Source organism: Castor canadensis, chromosome 8 (assembly GCF_047511655.1).
Source record: "Castor canadensis chromosome 8, mCasCan1.hap1v2, whole genome shotgun sequence".
Lineage (NCBI taxonomy): Eukaryota > Metazoa > Chordata > Mammalia > Rodentia > Castoridae > Castor > Castor canadensis.
This window is the reverse complement of record NC_133393.1, coordinates 10,405,671-10,431,482: the sequence shown is the minus strand read 5'-3', so window position 1 is coordinate 10,431,482 and position 25,812 is coordinate 10,405,671. Positions and strand designations below refer to the sequence as shown.

The 25,812-nt window shown below is 37.7% G+C and overlaps 1 protein-coding gene across 2 annotated transcripts in view; it reads left to right on the top strand.

Annotated features, from left to right (window-relative positions):
• Positions 1 to 4,866: 4,866 nt before the first annotated feature.
• Positions 4,867 to 25,812, top strand: part of Cd2ap (CD2 associated protein) — a 92,159-nt gene continuing 71,213 nt past the window's right edge. The window contains exons 1-2 of one of the 2 annotated variants that reach the window (XM_020168708.2): positions 4,867 to 4,997; positions 22,636 to 22,796. In XM_020168708.2, the coding sequence (XP_020024297.2) occupies positions 4,994 to 4,997; positions 22,636 to 22,796 (165 nt within the window). In that variant the 5' untranslated portion in view covers positions 4,867 to 4,993. Of the gene's footprint in view, positions 4,998 to 6,496; positions 6,517 to 22,635; positions 22,797 to 25,812 lie in introns of those variants that run through there. The other variant, XM_074081992.1, reaches the window with a different exon arrangement.

Genomic DNA, 25,812 nt, shown 5'->3' with positions numbered 1-25,812 from the left:
TTATGAGCTTCCTTTGCTTTGGCAGGCAGTTAAGTCTGTGCATCAAAATAAATGTCATTCAGTCCCCAGCAGACACACACATCAGAACAGGCAGTTTGAAAGCTCCAGTGTCAGTTGGGATGTAACCCTTATTGTCACCTGTGCAGCTAAGGAAGTTAAGTGGGGATCTGAAATAAAGTTTCCACTTCTTGTTTCAGAAGCAAGCTATGACTAGGTGGGCAGAAGCATAGCAAAATAATTGTTTATGAGTGAAGTTTAGTGTCACAATTAGGCCAAATGTCCAAATGGTGTCTAAGAACTAACAATTATAGATGGAACCCTCTGTTGAGAATTCCTTTGGGTTTCCATTAAAAAAAATTCCTGCTTTGTAATTTATAAAAGCTCACAAGTAAATTAGTAATATTAGTAATATTCTTGTTTTCAAAAAATCTACCTTGTAGTACAGTATATTAATGTATATTAATATACATTAATCATCTGTTTATTGGGTAACAGGTCACTGTGCTTATTCCTTAAAATTACAGAGATTCAAATTAGAATACTGCTAAAAGAGCAAATCAATTACCTACCATTCTCATTAACTACCTAGGATAAGAGCTCAGATCATTCCGTTGGCACAGGGACCTTATTTGACACTGGTCTCCCTAGACTTTTAGTTGTACACCTGCTTGTTCTCCTGGCTGTCTTACTATCCTTCCTCAGTCTTTATGGGCAACTCTAATTTTCCCCTTACAGAATCCTCAATACTTCTTCTTTTAATGGTAGGGACTGTATTTTATCTCTCTGTTTATGATGCAGCAGTTACTGATTTATAATGGGTGATCAGTAAGTGTTGACCTGAATGATTGTATACTATGAGGACAATCTAGCTGTCTGATATTTGAAAAATGCAAATGTACTTGTCATTCATCATAAATGTATCATTTTGCATAAAGTATCTGATCTTTTAAAAGGGATCAGCTTTACATTTTGGGAGAATAATATTTCTTGAAAGAGATTCCCAGTTGAGGGCCTTTGAGGCTCCTATGTTTTGACTATCATGTCATCTCTGTGACAGGAGCATCTGATAAAAATGCAAATAGCGTCATTAGAAAGGTCCTTGCTATAGGCAAAGTCATGATTCATTTGGATGGGATCATCACATTTTTATTTATTTGTTTTTATTTTTGGATTTTTTTTTTCCCAATGCTGAGAATCAAACCCAGGGAATTTTGCATGCTAGGCAAGGACTCTACCCGTGAGCCACAACCCAAGTTCCTACATTTTAAAACTTTTTCTTAAAATGCAATAATGGAAAATGCTTAGAGTAGTCTCAACCCATTGCCCAAATTGCTATTGGAGTATCAGAATTTTGTCACAAGCTTTTTGTCACCAGTTTGAGCAAGGGGTTTCAGCTTTAATGACATCACAGTATAGACTTTGTGATTGAGATTATAATTTCCTGTAATTGTTTTTCTAAAGAATGACTTTTAAGATTCAGGTTATACAAGTTTAAGTGTACTATAAATTAGTCAAGCCAAAACAAGATAACAATTAAAGAAAAAATCTGTCCAGGAAATCTAGTACTTGGGAACTGTGAAGAACAAAGAAACAAAAAAGAATTAATTGCTTGCAGTGTTTGAACTAAACAGCCCTGTAAAAAATAACCCAATTTAGTTAACATTTGTTTTTCTTCAAGATAGTCTTCCTGGTAAAATAGTTTTTTAAAAAAAGGTGATTTAAAAAAAAATAGATATCTGCTGATTAATTGCTAAGAAAACTTTAGGAAGAAATTATGGCAGTTTACCATGAATTAGGTTGGCCCAAAATTGTGTCAATCACACAGAGATTGTAGTACTCTTTGAAGCCAGATCAATATGTTCAATATTTAGCAGAAAAAAAAAGTAAACGTTCAGTATGGTATTAATACATTTGTCCTGCAATACAAAGAAGGATGAAGACAGATGGATGAAACCAAACCTAATTCAGTATAAAAATAGTCGTGAAAGAAATAAAGGCAAAACAAAACAAAAAAGTAACACACCCGCGATCCCAGCACTTAGGAGGCTGAGACAGGAAGATTGAAAATTTGAGGCCAGCCTGGGCTAAATAGGAAGACCCTGTCTCCCAAAACAAACAAGAACAAAAAGTAAAACAATTTCTTTGGCTGAAAGAAAATTTGAGTCCATATTTAACATAAGTGATAAATATGAGCTTATCTTACCATCAGATTTTCTTTCATCCAACTTTTAATTGTTGTTGAGGAAAGCAATGATTTGAGCTGATGGCAGTTCTATCCAAATAGAAGTGTATGAAACACAGAGTAAAACCTTTACATCCTCTTAAAGCTGGGAGGTAAGGCTTGCAAGGTGAAAAGAGCAAGAGCTTTGTGGGATAATTAATAACTACCATTTGCATAGTACTCAAGAATTTAGGAAGTACTTTTATGCACCATTTTTGCAAGTTTAAAAATAAATGGCTATATTTTGTTTTTCTGTTGAAAAGACAGCCCTAACTTTAAGAGTGTGATTACTTTTTAGCTTTACTTCAGTTTTTTTCAGCCTTTATTATAAATCCTTTTCCTTATTCTTCCTTTTTTTTTTTTTTTTTGGTGGTGCTGGGGTTTGAACTCAGGGCTAAGTTCTCTGCAGCTTGAGCCATGCCCTTTGAAACTTCCTATTTTTATGATCCAACTTTGGAACATTATCACAATAATGGCTTCTGAATTTTCTTATTTTAATTTTTAAAATTCTAAAATGTACAATTTATTATGGAGATAATACAGATCCTGGAGTGTCTAGGACAGAAGTGATTGTAAATGTTTTATCACATTGTCAGATCATGTGACTGGACATCTGGATTAGAAAATATGTTCACCTTACCTACTTGACCTCTTATCATTCAGTTGATAAAACTTTAATATTTTATACTCTATTATATGTATGTAATGAAATTATACTTTCAAATGTGTGTTCCCTCCCCTTCTGTTTGTTTTCTTTAACTTCTCTTTTACTCATTGTTATTTCTTCTTTAAATGTCTAGGATTCTAGGATCCCAGGTGTTTGGGTCTCTTCCAATAGGTTATTATTTTTTTTTATTCTCCTTCAATGAATCCTCTTCTGCAGCTCACCAGCCTCACTTTTCCAAATCTTAAAATGTCTACTTTTTTTTGAGACAGGGTCTTCCTATGTTGCCCAGGCTGGCCTCTCTGCTGGGCTCAGTCTACTTTCCTATGGGCTGCTTGAGCCACACTGATTCCTTAAAGGCTACGGAGTATTTTGGGTGCATATCCACCTCCAAAGCTTAGTTCAAGGACTCCTTCAGATTGAATTTCTGCCTTCCTCCTAGCTTTAGTGCAGCTCTCACCTTCTCCTATAGTTTGCTTCGGCCATAGTCATGTGCTTTCCTTTAAATTCTCAAGGATTTGACTTTACCTGATTATTTCTCTACCTGTTTTTTAAGGTTGTGTGTTCACGTCTCATCTTCTAGTTAGAATGCAAAATCACTGAGGGTAAAGGCTATACTTCATCTTTTTTTATTTTCTATATTTTGGCTAGGTAGGGGATAATGAAAGTAACAATAAATATTTGAAAAAAGGTACATGTTCCATGATTTTAATACCACACATTTAACATCCTGTTTAGGTGTACATATTAAATAGTTTTCCTTTCTCCTTTTTGGCCAATACTTGTCTTACAATTCTTGTTTTAAAATTACCATATCAACCTTTTTAGAAGTAATGAAAGAATTAGAAGGTGGCTACAGGAGACAGTGGGAATGGATGGTTGCAATGCTGCCACTCTGTGCCAGATGACACACTATGTACTGTAAGGATTTCCCTCGACAGATTTAAGAAACTGAACTTTACCCAGGTTAATTTACCCAAAGTCCCACACAAAGTAAGCAATGGCTGTGCTGAGTTTCAGACACCAGGTCGGCCTGGTTCCAAAGGGCAAGGCAATTTTAGTGTTGGATGACCGTGAGAATTAGATGACATAATTTCTTGAAAAAGCACCAGGCACGAGAGTTGACACTCAACAAATGCTGCTTCCATACGCATTTGCCTAGGAATTGGGTCTCTGACTCGAACAAGAGGGGAGGAAAAAAAAAATCTGATTGAATCAACTACATTTGTTTATAATTCGAAAAAGGCCCATGTCAGGCTTGAACTTGCAAACCGAGCGCGCATTTAGGTTTCCCACAGGCTGCTTCTTTGCAGAAAGTAACGCCGCGGAGCCGCCGCCGCGGAAAGTGGGGCAACCCGAGCTCCCTTTGCCTCTCAGCAAAAACCTTTTGCATCCATCTGAGGCCAAAAGCCAGATGAAGCGCCCAACCCAGCTGCCGCGAACCTCCGCGGGGAGGAAGCACCGCAGCTCCCGCGGACGGCTTTCTCATCCGCTCGCGGCACCTGGAGGAGGGCGGCGCTCACCCGGCCGTGACGTCACCGCACCTGGCCTCCGCCGTGGGGGTGGGGGTGGGGGCGAGTGTGAGGGAACCGAGGCTCGAACTCCGCGCCAGGGGGGCGGGGCCGGGAGGACGAGGCCGTTCTCGCGAGATTTCCCTCGTCCCTGGGCGCCGCTGCCTGCACCATCCCGGTTCAGCCCGGGTCTCCACTTCAGTCTTTGGCTTCGTGTTCTAGGACGCTGAGGGGCGGGCGGTCGCTCGAGGTTGGAGCCGACGGCCCGAGCGACCTAGTGGGTCTTCCAGCCCCTGCAGAAGCCAGGAGGGGTGGGGGAACCCCTGAGGGGGCTGCGCGGGTGGCGGGCAGGGTCGTCCCGCCGCCGTGGCTTCGGCGGAGGCGGGGCGTGCGGAGCCGCAGTCGCCTCGGCCTGGCGGGCGGTGCTGAGGGACCGGCCGGAGGGCGCCGCGGGCGGATGGAGGCGCCTCCTCGGCCCGCCTGAGCTCAGGAGGGGCCGGCGCGGAGCGCGGGGCCCGCCTCCCGCTGCAGGAGCGGCCGCGCGAGCCACCGGAGCGGACGGCGGGCGCCGGGCTTCTCCCCTCCGGAGCCCCCAGCATGGGTAAGATTCGGGGCTCTTCCGCCGCGCGTCCGGGGCCTCCCACCTCGCCCTGCCCCTCCCCGATCCCGGTGTCCGCGTATTTGGGGGGCGGCTGGGCTGCAACGCCCCGCTCCACCCTGGCGCCCCCTCCTCGCCCTGCCCTTCCACCTGGCTCGGCTCGCCGAGGGATTGGTCGAGGGGCTCGCGGTGACCCCTCTCCTGCCGTCCCTGCCGCCCCTGTCCCTGGACCCTGCAAAGTGCGGGACGGGGGGGGGGCGGGGGCGACCCCACCACCTCTCCGCGCCTACCGCCGTGCAAAGCTCAGCTCCCAGCCGCCCTCTGTGGGTTGGGGGAGGGTGATCGCCAAACTTGACGAAAGTAGCACTTTCCATTTTTGCTTTGGGGCTTTGTAGAGATTGGGATTTTAAGGAGGAAAATAGATGCGCGCGCCTGTCTGTGTGCACAGGAATGTGGATTTTTTCCCTGCTAAAACTTGCAAGGAAACCTCGAATCTGTTTCTCTGGTTCCGCTCAGGCAGCGTGTTGTTGGCACTTAGACTCGAATCTCCTCTGAGGACTGGGTTGGGGTTTGGTGGGATTCAGCGTTGAGCATTTTAGGAGCAGTTTCCTGTTTGGAGTCAGACTTCCTTGCGAGCGGGGAGAAAAGTACAAGGCCTTATCCTTTTTTTTTTAGTTTTGTTTGGAGTTACGAGAAGGCACAATGCCTTGCAGCCTGGTTTGAAAAGGAGTTTTGTTGAGTGCTGTAACAATTTTTTTGATAACAAAGATTAGTATGGACTAGGCACAAACTCCCTCAAATCTTAAAAATCTTTAGCAATTTAAAAGAGAAGAGTTTTCCTTTTAAATCAGGTTTGTGCCACCATGAGGCAGAGTATGTTCAGTAAGAATAAAGTCAAGTTTGGTTTTGTGGAATGAATCAGAAGGACGCTGTCATGTCTTCCATTTGAGAGTTGGTACTGCTTCATATCAACAAACCATTACCGAAATTAATAATTCATGAAGCTAACAAATGACTTAGTAGCACGACCAACACGGAGCACTGCTGATGTGGCACCCTCTGCCCACACTTTGTTTTGCTGGGGATGCGTTGAGCATGGTGTTTATAGACACTCGCCCAGCTATTCTGTTTTCTAATTTTATGTTGCCTTTACCTTCCTCCTGCTTTCCGGTACTTTTTATACGCACAGTGCTCGTGAACTCAGAATAAACTAAAATTTGTTGTTTGGAACTTTCAGATAGTTTTCTTTCCAGTTGATGAGCTTATGTGTAATTGTGGGCTTATTCCTTTAAGCGCCAAAATATAAAGCCACTTTAACCGATTTGGATGAAAATCCTCCTAAAACTAAATATCAATTCCTATCTGTCTTAAATGCAAAGTGTAATTAAACTTATTTTGATGACCTACAGTCATAATTTGTAACTTTCAGTTGCTGTGATGCCTTGGGAATCTCTTGGATTGTGTATAGGACTGTTAATCTAAGTGATGAATAACATTTCTTGCCATTTTGAAGTTATTTAAAGTAAGTACTTTTTTTTCCTGTTTTGCTGTTGGATGTGCTTGTAGCTGTGGTCAGTGTCTACCTTCCCCTTTGCTTTTCTCATTTTTTTTGAACTGTGGAAATCATAATTAAATTTATAATTCTGTATAGGGGAAAAATCAGTTAAGTCCTTATAGTGTGAGGTTCACTTTTGGGAAAAGTAAATGAATACCAGTACTTGGACATTGTAATATTTTGATTGGCTACAGGCCTTTTCTTAATGACTTGTTTTGTTCTGTTTAGGTGAGTTGGCAGATACTCTTGGTAAATTTCATGTTAGCATATTGTCACCTTCACTATTATTTAAGTTGAGTTTTGAAGGTGTCTTACTTGGGATGTTTGTGAAACATTTCCATATGAATGTGTGTTTTAAATTTATTGGTTATGATTAGTCATATTAAAATTCTCAAATTTAAAGGCATTTTCTCTTTAATATCAATCTCATTTGATTGGTTTTGTTATCAGTCACTTTTTCGTTACGATTTAAGATGCAGCGTAAAGTAGTTACATGATCTTTTATCTAATTTGTCACAAAATGAAAAAAATCATTCTTTTTTTTGCTTTGAGATTAATGTGAATACCTATTAAGTGAGGGTTCCTACATTTAGGGTTTAGGCTGCTAGAAAGTTAGAGCAAGGGGTCTGGACAGGGACTTCTTGAGGTCTCACCTATTAGCTATGTGACTGAGCAAGTTAATTAACCTCTCTGTTTACTTTTCTTGATCTATAACGGTCAGTGTCATAGGTTGTTGGGGGATTGAATGGCCTAATATTTGTAAAGTGTTTAGAATTTTCATTTTCAAATGGTTGCCCTAATTTTTGTACCAACTTGGTGGGGAGCAATTTTTGACCTTTGTTAAAAGCAGGATATTGTCTTTCAAGGACCACTGAGCTAAGATGATTTTATACTCATATACAGGTTGAATTCTATATAGTAGAACTTCACAGAAATTATATAGAAAGATTTTTTTTTTTTCAATATTGGAGATACTGTGAGAAATTCCATTATTCATTGGGAAGTTTAGTTGCTTACAAAAAACTTTTAGGTGGAATGATACTTGAATGCTAGTAAAGACTTACTTGAATTTTAATTTTTTTTTGCAGTACAGGGGTTTGAACTCAGGGCTTTTGGTTTGTGAGACTACTTGAACCACATATCTTGAGCCCCGACTTACTTGAATTTTATGCTGGTGTTGTCAGTTTCAGCACTTGTTAAATGGTGGAATTTCTTCCTATCAAGAAATTCAAGGCACTTGTGTGGAGGAATTGGGAAGAGCTTTAGGGAGATGAAAAGCAATACGTATTTTTTCTTATTCGAAAAATACAGATCTGCATTTTGGTTGAAACAAGAAAGCAAATGGTGCAAAGTGTTACTGTATGTGAATTTTTGCTTTTGAAAGAGAACAGATACTAAGGACTGGATTTCTCTATTTTAGATAAGGTTATGAATTTTTTATTTTAAAATTTGTTTTAAAAGGTTGCATATATAACATGTCAGTCTCAAAGCTCTTTTAATAGACAGAAATTTGCGTTTGATTAGATGATAAATGTACTTTTTGCGATTTCTTTATTTTTCCCTGTGTACTGTTTGGAGAAAATCGTGATTCATACAGATACCTAGTTGTAAGTAGGAACTCTCTGTTAATGGCTCACCTGTTAGTCTCCATGATTCGGAGTATGAAAAAGAAACATTTTGTTTCAAAGTTGGATCACTGCAAACTAATAATTTTATTGCTTAATTAGAGTAAGTGGTCATGATCAGATTTTTAGAAGTGTTTTGAACTTTGAATTTTTTAATTCTATAAAATCATGTTAAGGGTAAAAAGTCACACTTGCAATATTTTATATTTTCCTGTAGAAAATATAAGCCTTAAGTTTGCCATGTACCTTTCCATGAGGGATTAGTAAAATGTCACAATCATTTAATACGATTTAATTTTTTTATTTTTGCGGTACTGGGACTTGAACTCAGGGCCTTTACCCTAAGCCACTCTACCAGCCCTGTTTTTGTGAAGGGTTTTTTGAGATAGGGTCTCCTGGAACTATGCCTGGCTGGGCTGGCTTCAAACCGCAATTCTCCTGATCTCTGCCTCCTGAGTAGCTAGAATTACAGGCATAAGCCACTGGCGCCCAGCTAATACCGAATTTTTAAGATAAAATTACAGAATATGAAGTCTTTGCTTCATGGTGTATTGTCAGTAAAAATACTTCCTCTTCCAATTTTTATTTACACTTAATCTAAATCTGTGATTTCCCCCCTTCCTGTCTAATGAGTATCTTCTCCTCTTGTTCAATTTATTTTGCATATGATAAAATGTTTTAATTTTCTGATCTATGTAAAGACGAGGTGTTGTACCTGGGCAGTGTGGCTCAAGCCTGTAATTCTAGCTACTCAGGAGGTAGAGATTAGGAAGATTGTGGTTTGAGGCCAGCAGGGAGGAGGTGCGAGGATGGTTTGTGAGAGCTGACAGAGTGACTCAAGTGGTAGGGCACCTGCCTAGAAAGTGTGAGACACTTAGGTTAAAACTCCAGTACTACACACAAATAAAAAAGTTCCCGAAACCACCATCTCAGCCAGTGACTGGGTATAGTGGTGTCCATTGTCATTCCAGCTACCAGCTCCACAGGGAGGCATAAATAGCAGGATTGTGGTATAGGCCAGCTAGGGCATAAAGTGAGACTCTATCTCAAAAATAGCCAATGCAGCCGGGCACAGGTGGCTCATGCCTGTAATCCAAGCTACTTGGGAGGCTGAAATTGGAGGATTGAGGTTCGAGGGGAGCCCAGACAAACAGTTCTCAAGACCCTATCTCCAAAATAGATTGGAGGTGTGGCTTAAGTGGAAAACAAAAAATGCAAAAAGTGCTGGTGGAGTGACTCAAGTGGTAGAGTGTTTGTGTAGCAAGTGTAAGGCCAGTACTGTCAGGGAGTGAAGATAAAGAGATGTTAATTGTTCTTTATTTCCGTGAGCATAGGGCAGGGTGCAGACGTGTTTCCCAGGTAAACTGGTGAGGCAAGTAGTAAAACATCTGAAGGTTTTCAGAGATTGCATTCAGAAAAGAAAGCCTGAGTGAAACCTAATACTGGCTAATCATTACCATGTAGCTGTGACTTGCTTGGTTGTAGGAAACAATATCAGCAGTAAGTACTTCTAGATGAGGAGGGAAACAGAACACTAATTTGGGAAATCTAGATGGAGGTTCACACATGTCTGCAGTCAGCATGTCAGAATTAGGGATATGTCTAGCAAGTGCCGTTTGTGGATTGATAGGTGGAACGGTGAGGTTGGTATGGAGTGAGATGGTAGTTGGTAGTAGGTATTAGGTGGAGGTTCAGATTGGCATCCTGGAGTAAAAGAGAGGAAATGGAGTCTGGCTGTAGGCCTCAAAGACCTAGCCACAGGGAAATGAAACCAGACAGGGTCCAGATTTTTTATAAGTGAGATAAGGTAGGTAGTTGTTCTCAGGAACATGAACTTGGCTTGTTGAATTGTTTACAGTGAGCCAAACAGTAATGGTGTTAAGATGTTGAGCCTCTTGGCTATGGATGGATCTTAGGCTGTGTATTATCTGTTTTGAGATTGTAATAGTAGTCAAAATTAGTAACTGAAACTATTAAATATATGATGATATAAGTGACCCTGAATAATTTTGGAGTTTAATGGATTTTCTGCCTATCTAAATACTTGAGAATATTCCTTGGCCATAGTCTAATATCCCCTCTTACTTGGTTCCTGGGATTTGGAGTGCCTGCTTTTTCTTGGCTGCCATCTCTTTCTCTCTCTCTCTCTCTCTCTCTCTCTCTCTCTCTCGCTCTCTCGCTCTCTCGCTCTCTCGCTCCCTCTCCCCTCTCTTCCCCTCCCCTCCCCTCCCCTCTCCCTCTCCCCTCTCCCCTCTCCCCTCTCTCCATTATTATGAGGATCAAACCCAGGGCTTGTGCATGCTAGCCAACCACTCTACTACTAAGTTACATCCCAGTCTCAACCTTTCTTTTGATGTTGGTGGTAACTGTTTGTTACTGTAACCACACTTAAAGGTATCTTTCTACTAGAACCCCCTAGTGATTCGATGATACACTACCACTCTCTTGGCACACTGGAATTACCTCCTGAACACTGAATCATCAAAAAGAACTTGAGCTAAATTGGGCGTGATGATATGTTGGGATCACTTAAACCCAGGAGCTTGAGGACAGCTAAGTGGCACTGATAAAGTACTGAAACAGGTATTAGAATTCAGGCTCCCATTATCTCAGGCTTTGCTTTCAGTCTGAAAGGAAATGAACTCGAGAGAGGAGAAGGAGAAAGGAGGAGGAGAGGAGAAGGAGAGAGAAGAGGAGAGGAGAAGGGGAAAGGGAAGGGGAGGGGGAGGGGAGGAGAGGACAGGGGAGGAGAGGGGAGGAGAGGGGAGAGGGAGAGGGAAGAGAAGAGAGAGAAGAGAGAGATAACACGAGGTCCTATCATCAAGGAAAAGAGCTGCTGAAGAGAGATTAATCAAGAATGTCTTAATTTTTCGTTTTGAAACTTCTCTGTGTCCTGATATAAATGCTCTCATCTCTCCTTGTTATTGAGTGTCATAAATCTGTTGGAACGGCTTATTAATGTTGTGATAAGAATAAAACTTCATAGGAATAAAAATAAAACTTGTGACTACATTAAAAATCTGTGTAAGAGAGGGAATGTAGTACTTTAAGGGGATATGGCTAAGTCCCAGTGTTAGAAATGTTAAAAGGTAGCAGAAGAAGCAGAAAGAAGATCAGAATACAAGTTCTTGTGTTGGAAGGCAGATAGGGTTTATCCATCTTTCATGTTTGACCAGAAACTGGATGTGGAGGGGGCAATAGCATGTCCTTTAAATGATTTCTTAAAACATTTTAGGAAAGGAAAAGAATACTGAGTTAAGCAGAGCAAGGAATAGGAATTGAAATGAGTATTTTCTCTATGTGATAATTTAGATTTTTTCCAAGAGTTGTGGTGGCTAATTATTCATTTGATCAAATTCCCTTTGTTGATATTTTATTTAGAACTTTAAGAGAGTACATTTCTGAGTGTAATTTGGTCTTAATGTCATTCAAATTATTTGAAATAAGATTGTTTTAATAATGGAGTTGTGTTTTCAAAGTACTCTTTAGCCTATTTTGGGGAATGGTTTTTCATGTTTAGTCTACTTCTGATGTTATGTTTGGATTATTGATCTGTTTATTTTTTTTAAAAATCTATTGACTAATTCATGCTTTTTTTTAACAGAAAAATTTTCATTTATTTCAATATTTAGATTTGTAGCTTTATAGCATATGCAAGAACCAGCCTAGCCCTCCTCTGTAGCATTTCTTTTTGGAATGTTGACTTGATTAACTTCTTAGTGTATTTTATAATCTCTTATGGCTCTAGTTTAATTTTCATTGCTCATCCTGGTAAACTTCTTTAAAGTAGTCAACTTTTTTTTTTCCAGTGTTGAGGTTTGAACTCAGGACCTTATGGTTGCTAGGCAGACAGGCTACCACTTGAGCCACTACTCCAGCCCGAGGTAGTCATTCTTTTGAGATGCTTTGGAAGTGGGTCACTGAATGAGCTAACCATACAAGTGCTGCTGCTGTTGGAGGGAGCTGATCATTTAGGTAGACATAATTTTACTGTTTGGTATTAGAGAGGATGACTACTCATATACTGGCGGAAAACATCCCTGAAAAATATGAATTGATTTTGAAGATCTAGTTTACTGACTTGAGGATCTGGTTCATTTTGCTCCAATAAATGAGAAGTTAGTTTTTTTTTTTTCTTCCTTCTTTTTTTGGTGGTACTGGGGTTAGAACTTTGGGTTTCACACTTACTAAATAGGTGCTCTATTGCTTGAGCCATGATTCCTGCCTAAGTTAGTGTTTTGAATACAGTTTTTAATCTGAAAAGAATTAGAATGATGCTTTTTAAAACATATGTATAAGAGTAGCTGTTATAACAAACTAATTTTTCTAGAATAAATTTTACTGTAAAAAATGTTTATGTACTATTTTGAAATGAAAGTTGGATTTTGAGGAAGATTTTGCTAAAATAAGGTTAATGAAATATATGAAAGTCAACTCTGTCATTTTCCTGCAAGATGGCAAAAATAATTTAAAGAGTAACATAATTTTAAGAGGAGTTCATTGTATTCCGTTGACATTTTACTGCTTGAACTTTTTTTTGCCATACCCTTCATAAGTCACTGTGATCTTCTGAAGAACATTGTATTATATGTTACATGTATACACAAAGATTTTAAAGGTTATTGAACAGCTTAATTTTCCAGTCCAAATATAGACACTATATAATTAAGTAGATTACTAATAAATAACAATATTACATTGAGTTAATAGTCAGGAACTGAGTATATTTGTAAAGTCAGGATTTCTTATTCTATATGGCTTATTCTGTGGACTTTGGTTTCTAAGATAGTAAAATGATTTTGTTGAAGCTTGGGGATAGTTTTTTTTTGGTATGAGTTTGGTTTTGATGAGAATTCTGTTATTGTATGAAGCGGGAGAATAGGATTTATGGCTTATTAAATGGTGTCTTTAGGGATGAAACATATCCCGGGTTGCTCTTTCTCTACAACTGGGTGAAAAATTTTATCATACACTTTGTGACAGCATATCTCAGATACTCTCCTGTATCACGTTGAAATGAAATCCTCATTGGAAAAGAGTGACATTATAAAAGGGAATACTGTTGCATAATTGAGGCCCTGCCTTACTGACATTCTCTAGATTGTACACTCTAAGATGTCAACATGTGTGATATGTTAGGAAGGTTAGAAAATAAAGAATGAAGGAGAAAAAAACAACTAATCCTCTAGAGTGATGTCATTTTGATGTATTGGTTCAAGTCTTAAAATATAAATACATTTTTACAGATTTGGTTCATCTTTCACATTAGTTTGGTCTCTTGCTTTATTTATTTGAAATTTTTGTGTTGGATATTTTTGAGATAGGGTCTCATCACAAATTTTGCCCAAGTTGGTTTTGAATTATAACCCACCTGATCTCTCTGCCTTCCCAGTGGCTAGGATTATAGGTGTGAGCCACCAGCACTTGGCAACATATCTTAATTATCATGAACGTCTTTCTGTGGTTCATCTGAACGGTACGAAAATAACATTTGTTTTATTACAGTGTTATTTAAAGTTCTTGTCAAGTTCACCTATGGAAACCAGAATTTTGGGGTGCACAGTTCTGTGAATTGAAACACATATAAATTCTTTTAATACAAGAATTTTAGTTGGGTGCCAGTAGCTCACACCTGCAATCCTAGCTATTCAGGAAGCAGATCAGGAAGATCATGGTTCAAAGCCAGCCTGGACAAATAGTTTGTGAGACTATCTTGAAAAAGTCCTTCATAAAAAAACAAAACAACCCCCCTCCCCCCCAAAAAAAAGTGCTGGTGGAGTGACTCAAGGTGTACGCCCTGAGTTCAAACCCCAGTACTGCAAAAACAAACAAACAAAATATATATATATGTATGTATACTTGTACTACCATAAAACCTCCCTCATGCCATCCATTTGTAGTTACTCCTTTCCATTCCTCCTAACCCGTGGCAAGCAGCCATTTGTTCTATATCTTTGTAATAGTTTTATGTTTTTGAGAATGTCATATAAATGTCATTATGTAATATGTAACCTTTTGAAATTGTCCTATTTCATTTGGCATAATATCCTTGAGGCTCATCCAACACAACAGTATTGTTATTACTGAGTATTTCATTTAATGAATATACCATAGGTTTTTTTTTTTATTTTAAATCCATTCATCTGTTGAAGGACATTTAGTGTTTTTATAGATTTGGTGGTGCTGGGGTTTGAACTCAGGGCCTCACACTTGCTAGTCAGGCACTTTGTCACTTGACTCATGTCCCAGCCCTAATTTTTCTAGTTTTGGCTGGTAAGAACTGTTGTAAACATTTGTATGTAGGTTTTTATGTGAACTAGGTATATATAGCTAAGAGTGAGATTGCTGAATCATATGGAAAGTATATTTTTAACTACTGAAAACTGCCAAACACTTCTGAGTGTATTGCCATCAGCAATATATGGAATAACAATTGCTTCATATCCTTGTCAGTATTTTTTATTATAACCATTCTAGTAGTTTTGTAGTAGTATCTCACTGTGTAAAATTGGAATTTTCTTTTTGAAATACTTGGTAGAATTTGTCAGTGAATCTATATCTAGATGTGGAGAGTTCCTTTGAAGATTTTCTCTGTCTTTGGATTTATTTCAGTTTAAGTATTATATGCCTAGGTATAGATTTCTTTTGTTTGTTTTTATCCTGGTTTGTGTTTTCTCAGTGACCTGGATATGTGTTTGGTGTATGTTCAAATTTTGGAAAATTCTCAGCTATCGTTATTTCACGTTTCTTTTGCTCTGTTCCCTTTTCTTCTTTTGGTTATTTAAGTTTTTATACTAAGTGTTTCATGGTTCTTGCATTTTCTGTACTCTCTTCTTTTTTGTAATTTTTCTTTTTTTCTCTTTGCATTTTGGTTTAGGGAATTTCTTTTTGCTTTTTTTTGTAGTATGTGTAGGGGGAGTGGGGGTGGGGCTACAGATACCATCTTTCTCTTGGCGAATAGTCCTTTCTTACCGAGAACACTACATCTATTTCCCTGTGGTTACTTTTTCTTCTCCTTGTCAGAAGCCCAAGGGGGATCTTTCTTGGCTTTTCTTTGCTGTGAGAATGTCCTGGGGTTTCTGTAGGTAAAACCCACAAAAGCATGGAGGCTTCCTAAAACCTGTGGTCCCCAGTGGTGTCTCACTGTCTAATTCTCCACTCAGCTTCCAGCAGTTCATTGAAATGACCATTTAAATGTTTGTACTAAATCAGATTTTCATCTTCAGATAGGTAAGTCTAAGTCAGAGCCCCTGATACCTATAAATGTGGCACTTGGAAACAGTCTTTCTTTATAGATGTAATTAAAGATTTCAACATGAGATCACCTGGGATTTAGGGCAGGCTATAAATCCAAGGACTGGTGTCCTTGTTATGGTAAGTAGAAATTTGTCTTTGTTATGGACAGAGAAACACAGTGGGAAGGCCATGTGAAGAGGAAGGGAGGCAGAAGTGTGAGTTATATAAGCCAAAGAATGCCGAAGACTATTAGAAGCCTCCAGAAGCTAAGATAGAGCTATGAAGCAGTTTTTCAGAATCTCTAGAAAGAGACAGCCTTGCTGATAGCTTGATTTTGTACTCTGGCCTCCAGAATTGTAACTGGAAGAGAATACGTTTCTGCTTTAAGATACCTGGTTTGTGGTGATTTGTTCCCAATCACTACTTTATGGCTCCAGCAGTTTCTTTTCTAGGAAAGTAGCTCTTGGCTGTGATTCTCTGGGTTTGACTGTGTCTCCTGTATTTTGAGTTGGCAGTTTGCCCTATGACCTCAGTTCTCTGATGGGTTCAGAAGTCATTGATTTTCAGTTTGTTTACCTTTTTTCTTATTGTAAAGGCAGGTGTGATAACTTTCCAATTTTTTTACATATTGGAGTTGAATATTAATCTCTTCATATTCAAGAACTGCCGTGTTTAACATTTACATTTTTATACTTTTAATGACTACTGCATACGTTTTTATAAAAAGCTAATGTTAATTGGCAAATTTACTCTTCTTTTATACCATGCAAATATCTTCTTGGGCTGTTATTTTTTTTTAATCTTTCTACATTTTAAATTTCCTTTTTTTTTATTTATTCAATGTTTGTATATCTATGTACTCACCACTTTTGTTTTTCTTTCCTTTCTACATATCTGACACTTTTCGTTAAATTTATCTTTTTCCTTTTCTTTGCTCTCCTCAGACAGCATCAGAGTTTTTTTTAGTGTGGCAAACTTCAGTTCTGGAGTATCAGGAGTATCTTTATTTTTTTCTTCCTTTTAAAGGAAGATTTCTTCGTATAAAGAGTTTGTTATTTTCTGTGTGCACATTTAAGATACTAATATGCTACCTCTGGCTTCCTTTGTTGCAGCTGAGAAGTCAGCCTTAGTCTGAGTGTGATTTTTTTGCTAACTATTTCTTTTAAAAGAAATGTTTCTTATTGTTGTGGACTTAACACTGTATTATACTGTAATGGGTTTGGAGGTTTGTTTTTGATTATTCTACTTGAAATCACTTGGACTTCTGAGTTTGTGATTTAATTTTTTTTTCTTTTTGGAAATACTGGGGTTTGAACTCTAGCCTACACCGTGAATCACTCCACCAGCCCTTTTTTGTGATGCTTTTTTTTGAGATAGCGTCTCACGAACTATTTGCCCTTGCTGACTTTGAACTGCAATCCTCCTGATCTCTTGCTTCCTGAGTTGCTAGGACTACAGGCATGAGCCCCTGCTAACCAGCTGATTTTTTTTTTTTTTTAAACCAGTTTGTTGAATTCATAGCCCTTTGTAAGTAAGTATTTGCTTCTCACCTTCTCTTTCTGGGACTCCGGTTTAGCATGTTAGTTTGCCTTACATGTTATGTGTCTTAGACATTCTTATACTTTTCATATTTTTATCTCAGCGTCATTTTGATTAGTTTCTGTTTACTAGCATTCCTTTAACTGCTTCTATTTCCAATATACTTTTAAATTCATCCTGTTGAATTCCTGTTTTTGGTTATTGTCCTTATCTGTTCTAGAATATCTGTGTGGTTCTTTTTCAAGTTTGCTGTCTCACCGTCTACAAATTTTAGTTGTGTGTTAAGTTTTTCAAGCTGAACTTTTTTTTTAATGTGTGAGAGTGGTAAATGCTGTTGTTTTAAAGTCTAGGATCTGGAGTTCATTGAAGTATTCCTATGTTTTTTTCTACTTATATTTTTTTGAGACAGGGTCTCAATCTGTAGCCCAAGGCTGGCTTTAAAATCACCAAGTGCAGTTTATTATTTTTCTTTTGTTTTTGTGCTTTTGGTATCATATTTAAGAAATCATTGCCTAACTAAAGCTGTAGGGATTTACACCTATGCTTTCTTCTAAGGGTTTAACTTTCACAATTTCAGTTTTCATCTTTTTTGGTACTGGAATTTGAGTTCAGGGCTCTTTTACACTTGCTAGGCAGGTGCTCACCCACTCCTCCAGCCCTGGCATTGAACTCACCATCCTCCTGCCTCACCTCTTAAATGCTGGAATTGTACGTGTGAGCCACCATGTTTGGCTTCCATGTACTTTTTTGGTGTTTTTATCATTTCACATGGTCTCTGGATGTTATAAAATAAAAAATATTTCCTGGTTCAATTTTAGGTTTAGGATGTCTTCTCTCAGAGAGATTTTGGTTACTTCTCTTGCCTTAGACCACTTTTGTCCACATTCAAAGCTTGAGGTTTCCTGAGTAATCAAAATGACATTAAGCTGAACTGACTTGGATGTAATTATTTTGGGTCTTATCCCAAACTGCATGTGTTGTCACAGAGGTACCAGCTTTGATAGATCTTAGACTCTACTTTTATATCTTAGGATGGCAGAACTATTGAAATACAGTTTAATTAGTCTCTCACTCATATCTTTAGGATTGGCAGATACCTCCTCTGGTCAAAGTGGTCATGTATTATAAGCACTTTTGTCATAATATCAATAAGCTAATTTAATATTTACTGCTTTATAAAAATCTTATGTGATATCTGCATATGATATACAAATATAAACACGTTTAAATGACTTATAATAAAAATATTTTTCTATTATTATTTTCATTCTATAGGAGGAAATCACTTTGAACTATGTGATCTGTGTTTACTTAGAATCTCACATCTTTTCACCATAGTTCCAATTCTCAATTACTAATTAAGAGTATATAGTTAAAATATTTCTTTTTCAAGCATCTAATACAGAATTTCTGGATTTAGCACTTTTGTTTGATGAATATATTAATACCTCTCTTATTCTCTTTATCAACTCTTCTCTCCCAGTCTTTTTAAAGAATTGTTATCATTTGAAGTGTCAAGGGTGTTAACATTTACATTTTGTTCTGCACAATTTAGTCTGTTTTTTTATAAAATAAATTGATTGATAAAGATGTTTTCTAAGATGTAACCAAACAAAACATTTTTAAACTGTGCAGTTGTGTATGAGAATTATATTTTTAACATTGTAGAGTTCTTTGTCTTTCCAGACATTTCTAATTGACTTTAGTGTTTCTCTCCTGCTTGGCTTCATTCTCTCTTTGAATTGTAAGGATGGTTCAGAATTTTGTGGCCTGTTCTCTGTTATTTGCAGCCAGGTACCTCCAAGAGCTTATTGTCTCAGTTTACTTGGTTTGTTAGATTTGCTTCACAGTTGCTGCTTTAGTACTTGTTTTCTTATTTAGGTTTGGCTTTACATTTTCTTAGATTTTATCTTCATATTTTCTTCATATTTTTATTTTACAAGATATTTAATTTCATATATGGAAGTTAGTTTTCTTTGTGTAAAAATGTTATGACCTGGCATTTGCCTGCTGATTTAGTAGAGAATTTTCTTTCAGTGACTTTTTCTAGAAACTGGTATTGCTAATGACAAGTGTTCCGATGTAATTTGCTTTTTAAAAATTCTTGTGAATTTTTACCCAGATGTAAGCCCCTACTTTATTCACTGAACTTGGACTCTTTTGGACCTCTTTCTCTTTGAAGATTTGTTTTGTTTGGCTGTGGATTATTTTGTTCTCCATTTTCTTGTCTTTTTGAACACTAGTTAATTGGGTGTTGGATTGGCTATTTGTGCCTTTGCTTTCATATTTTGTCTTTCTTTTACCATTTTTGAAAAGTTTTCTTGGATTTGTCTACCCCTAAATACCAATTTTGAAAACAAAATTTTTAAAGCTTTTTTATTTTTTTCACAGCACTCATATTTTATAAATTTTATTACATCACTTGAAGATACAAATTTGTTACATATATATTTAATTTTTAAAATTTCGAAGCCAAAGTTGTTGTTGAGTTGTGTAAATGTTCCTTGTAGAGGATAAAGAATTTTTTTCCAGGTATCTTTCACCCTAATTCTTTAGTGGGAATTTCTTACAAACTAGGACCTTCTCTCACATAATCATAATACAACTATACAATTTAAGAAATTAACACTGATTTACAATTAGTGTGGTCTCATGGTTTCTTATAGTCGATTAATTTCATTATTTTGATGCTGAAATTGTCCTAATTTGTTCAGTAGATACCCTTTTGATATCACTTTCCTATATCTGTTTGATAGCATTTCAGTTCTTAGAGAACTGCCTTGCGTTCTTGCACAACAAGATGTCCCAGGCTTATCTTGTACTCTTTTCTGCCTGGCCCTGGGACTACTCATTTTTCCCGAGGATTCCTAATTCCTTTTAAAAGTAGATTCCTTTTAGTAAGATCTCGGCATTAGTCTTGCTCATTGCTATTGGCGTGTCACTGATTTCAGATCCATTTAGTGGACAGCATATGTGTGTGTATTGTATGAATGAGTATGTATGTATATCTAAGTATATACATACATATACAGACATTTGTATCCATGTTTACATGTCTGTCTTTGTTCTGAGAACCTTAAATTTAGCCAGATGCTGGTGACTTTGCCTGTAATCCTAGCTACTTAGGAGTTAGAGATCAGGAAGATCATGGTTCGAAGCCAGCCTGGGCATATATTTCATGCTACCCTATCTTGAAAATACTCAACACCAAAATGACTGACAGAGTGGCTCAAGTGGTAGAGCACCTGCATTGCAAGTGTGAAGCCCAGAGTTCAGACCTAGTGGGACCACCCAAAAAAAAAAAAAATGAGTTTTCAGTTCTTCCATGTATAGAGCTGGTGGAGTGGCTCAAGTACTTAAGTGGTAGAGTACCTGCCTAAAAAACATGAGGCCCTTAGTTCAGACTCCACTGCCATCAAAAAAAAAAAAAAACCCTCAGTTTTTCCATGTACATATTAATTCTCCTGTTTTCTTTACTACTTTTTATATGAGGCTACCTATTCTGAATTTCTGGTCTCTTTGGGGTTATGCTGAACAGTTGCTGTTTTAGGTTTAATTTAGTCCTCTGAAAATTTCTAGGCTTCTGCCTAGAAATAAGCTATGTGTTCACTTTTAGAAGTTTGTTAAAGTTTCTTGCTACCTCCTTTATCATTCTAGGATGTTTTAAGCTGCAAATCCTGTCTAAAATTTATTTAAAAGTTTAGAGAAAAACTACTTCATGTAACAAATGTAAAGGTGTTATAGATAGGGAGTTGGTTAATTTAACAGTTTGATGAATTCAGCCAAGATTTCTACCTTTCTTTTCTTCTACCTTAATCATATCTACTGTTTTTCTAATTTCAAACAGCTTATAGCAGTTTTTGACATTACTACTACTACTGCTACCACCACCACCACCACCACCACCACCACCACCACTACTACTACTTCCTTCTCTCCCTCATCCCCTCCTTCTTCATTGTTTTCTTGAGACCTGGTCTTGCTTTGTATCCCAGGCTGGTCTGGAACTCATGATTCTCCTGTTTCAGCCTCTTGACTGTTGGAATTACAGGTGTATGCCACCATGCCTGGCCAAACATCACTTATTAGAGGTTATTCAATGTCTGCAGCAGTACATTCTTTTTTTTTTGAGATAGGAAAATCTTGCATTTGCAATCCTTCTGCCTTGGCCTCCTGAGTATTGGGATTACAGGTGTGTCCCACAGTTCCCTTCCTTTCCTTTTTTTTCCTTCCTTTCTTTTCTTTCTTTCTGTGTGTTTGTTGAGCATTGAATCCAGGGCCTCCTGCTCTACAATACTTCTAGTCCTGAGTTTTTGTTTTTAACTTCACAAGCTCAGAAGGAAGGTCAGAAGTCACCCATTCCATGCCTATTTGAAAACCACACACTGTATGTGTGTAATTATATATAATTGGAATTACTGTAAGTGAACTAGCTCTCTAGACTTCTACTTCTGACCAACAGGTATTTTGTCAGTTAAAGTCTACATTTAAACCTTATTCCTCAGGAGACTGGATTGTATTTGAGAAATGCTAATGTAGGCTAGTCAAGATTTGTCCTCCTGGTGCTGAGATAAACTTCAATTGTAAAAGTTCAGGATTTCAGAATATCTGAACCAAATTAAGTTTCTGTGAAAAAGGAAGGAGGGAGATAGGCAGTGTGAGAATGGCTGTTGGTTTGGCAAACAATGCCTGTTCATACTCTCTTTCCTTTGATTTGTTTTAGTTGTAATTGTGTGTGTATATTTTCTTTTTTCCCCTATGGTTCTTACAGGAAGAAAAAAAGATGAATGGTAATATGGTTAGTCTGCCATCTTACATAGGAAATCCGTTACTGCTTTTTTAAAAATTGAGTCCTATAAAACATTATGGTATGCATATATGATGTTCTGTAATTTAAAATCCTATACTTAATGCAAGGTAGATGATTCCTAATATTCATTTCAGGGTGCTTTCATTTTGTTTTATTCTGTGACAGTGTGGACACAAACTTAGCAGCTTTATCTCAGTTTCTGTGGTTTTAGTCTGGGCATGGTTAGCTGGTTCCTTTGTAAGGCTGTAATGAAGGTGTTGACTAGGGTTGGGTTCTCATCTGGGGCTGTATTGGGGAAGGATCTGCCTCCAAAGTTGTGATTGCTGGCATTGTTCAATTCATTTGGGTTTGTTGGACTAAGGGCCTCATGCAGAGACCTCCTTCCCTTTCTTGCTTGCGGTGTTCTCCCTGGGCCAGTTTATAAACAGTAGTAGCTGTGTCTTTAAAGCCACTGAGAGAGATGCTGTCTAGCAAGATGGACATTACAGTCTTACTTAAATACATTACAGTCCGTCATCTTAGTCATTCTGTTGGATAGAAGTCAGTCATAGGTCGTATGCTCTTTCAAGAAGAGGGAATTACACAAGGATGTGAATACAGAAGGGCAGGTGGGGAGGTCATGGAGATTACTTCACAAGTCTGCCACAGAGTTGTGTATTAGACTGTAAGAATTTAGGATGTAGTAAATCATGTATCTTAAAGACCTATACTGTGTTGTATACAAGATGAACAAAGTTGCTGATATAGCCAGATATCTAAAATTGTTGAGACAAGCTTAGATGTCTTTGTAATTATTGTTGCTAACCAGATTCTGTAGTTTCAAGCTATAGTATTTTTGTGAATTAGCTTGTGTACATTTCCTTCTTCTTTTTTTAGTTGACTATATTGTGGAGTATGACTACGATGCTGTACATGATGATGAATTAACTATTAGAGTTGGGGAAATCATCAGGAATGTGAAAAAACTCCAGGAAGAAGGATGGCTAGAAGGAGAATTAAATGGAAGAAGAGGAATGTTCCCTGATAATTTTGTTAAAGTAAGTATTTTCAGTTTAATTTCTAGATGTTGCTTCACAGAGTTTACTCTCTTAATGTTAAAAAATATATGCATATATATTTAAAATGAAAATGGTTGAGGTACATTTTTACTCTAAAATTTAAGGAAATGGAGGTCCAAACACTTTTATGGTGGATTTCATTATTGCTTTGTGTCCTGCTGGGTGATAAAACTGTGATGTATGTGTATTTATGTTCTTACATATGTTTGTATATATGTTCCTGTCTGTTTTTAAAAAGTAAATAATAGCTTGCAATTGGATTGCACTTTGTAATTAATAAAGTTCTGATGTCTGGGATATTATCTCACAGGTCTTTGATTATATTTTGTTGCTTTTCTATCCTAGGTCAGAATGTATTCGGTCACACATTTTTTTTTCCTTCCCTCCCTCTCTCCCATTTGGTGATACAGGGCCTTATGCTTGCTAGGCAAGTACTTTGCCACTTGAACCATTCTGCCAGCCCTTTTTTGTGTTGGTTATTTTCAAGATAGGGTCTCATGAACTGTTTACCTAGGGTGGCCTGGAACCACAATCCTCCTGATCTTTTGCCTCCTGAGTAGCTAGGATTATAGGTGTAAGCCTCTGGCACCCAGCTAGATCATACTTTTTAAGTGTTAGCATTTGCAGTAGTTATCTACCACAGTAATAATTGCCAATTACTTGTTTTGTTCTTGTTTTGGCAATACTGAGATTTGAACTCCTGCTTGCTTTGCTAGGCAGGCACTCTACCACTTGAGCCACTCTGCCAGCCCACAATTGCTCTTTTAACTACCACTACACATTCTTTTTTTTCAGTCTAGGAAACAATCTACAATCTTCAAGACTGTTAATTTTTTTTTTTCTTTTCTGGTTTTGGGGCTTGAACTCAGGGCCTACACCTTGAGCCACTCATCCAGCACTTTTTTTTGTGTGTTAGATATTTTTGAGATGTGCAGGCTGGCTTCGAACCGTGATCCTTCTGATCTTTGCCTCCTGAGTAGCTAGGGTTACAGGCATGAGCCATCAGTGCTCGGCAAGACTGTTAAATTTATTACAAACTAGTAAAATTCTTAGGAGATTAGAGAAGGGAAAATGGGTAAATACCATTGCTTTATAATGCTCTTGTTTTCCTTCTTATTTTTTTTCTTTTATCCAGATTATCAGTTGGTGGAAGGCTAGAGTGTATGTCTTGTTGGCTTTTTCAACTTGTACAGTAGTAGTTAGCGGAATACTAACCCAGCATGCATGCTTAGTTAATACTTGTTTTCTGAATAATTTGTGTTTTATAGTTGCGCTTTTACCTCAAGTATGAACATATACTTTATTCTGTAAATTGATTTCAGAGAAATAACTGCACTTAATCTAATTACATTTTATCTCATGAAGCAATTGAGAAAAGGTGTGCCAGGGCATTGCATTTTGGGGTGGAGATCACTTTTTTTTGGTGATACTAGGGTTTGAATTCAGGGCCTCATGCTTGCTAGGCAGGTACTCCACTGCTTGAGCTACTCCACCAGCCCTCTTGCTCTACTGGGCTGTCCTGAATTCTGATCTTCCCACTCTCCACTTCCTGTGTGGAAGGTCACTTTTGTTTTTATTCATTTAATTTGTTTTATAAGTGTCTTAAGCAGATACCATGGAAATTCAAGTCAGGATTGCAGTATGAGACAACATTGTGAACTCATTCTTGTTTAGTTTAAAAATTGGACAGGTAGATATAAGAATAATTATATTTGTGTGTGTATATATATATATATGACTGTTAGTATGCATACATAAAATCACTGAGTGGGCCTAGAAGCAGTGACAGTTCAGTAGTAATGAGTACACTCATTGTTCAAATCTTGATTTCTAAGTATAATTCTCCATTAAAAAGAAGCAGGCAGCTCAGCCTTTCTGTGACCCTTCCAGTACGGGTCTTTCCTTCTTTTTTTCTCTTTGCTTAATAAATAAACCTCTGCTCTTTCACTCAAAAAAAACCCCAAAAAAACAAAAAAAGAAGTAAGGCTACTTGGAGAAATGACCAGTTCCAGCACTGGAGTAAGGAAGATACCTTAAGGAAGACACTAATTAAGTAGGTTAGTTAGTAGGAATTCTTTATTTCCTTAATTTTGTTAGGAAGAACATGGTCATGGGCTGTGTTAACATCAGGTGATACTGAATGAAGATTATTGTGTGAGAACTCTGTACTAGCTTTGCATTCTGTGCAAATCCTTTTTACTCCAAAGGAAAATGTCCATTTAAAAAATTAACCACAGGTAATGAGTAGTCCATGAATTAGTGAGGTGGTTGGATTAAGTCCTTGAGGTAATGTGTTTTAAGATTGGGGGAGGGGTGAGGGTGTCAGGGTGCTTGCCCCGCCCTATGTATGTGTGGCCTGGGTTTGATTCCCCTGCACTGGGGGTGGGGGTGTAGAGGAGAGCTCTAATTTATAATTTACTCTCCACTTTAAGCCTTCTAGTGGGATATTAAAGTGTTACTTTTAAATGTATGACTGTAGTGGATTATAGAGTTGATTTTCCTATAAAAAAAAACAAAAAAAAACCTCATGTCCCTGTTACTGTTTCTGATAGCTGCCCTGAAGGACAAGGATAGTCAGATTGGGCTTGGCAGAAAGGCAGAGAGACAGAAATGCCAAATCATGCCCGTGGACTTTTGTGGTAAATTTGTTTTGTGATAAATGTCTATTTCAGTGTCCTTTTGCAAGCACTGTTAGTTTTTATTCAATGAATATAGAACAAGGAGCAATGAACTTCATGAAGAAAATATTATCATTTTGTCATTGTTGCATCAGTGTTACTTTATAAAAAAGAGGACATTACAGATAAAAGTGAGTTATTACCCCGTTGTCATCTCCCTTTGTCTGTAGAACCACCTAGGTCCTGAAATTGTATGTATTCTTTTAGTCCATAATTTCATACATTTTTGCCTGTGATACTAAATATTTTGTATGATTTACACATTTACATAATTATTGCATCAGATTGGAACTTTTCTTTATAGCTACATGAAATTT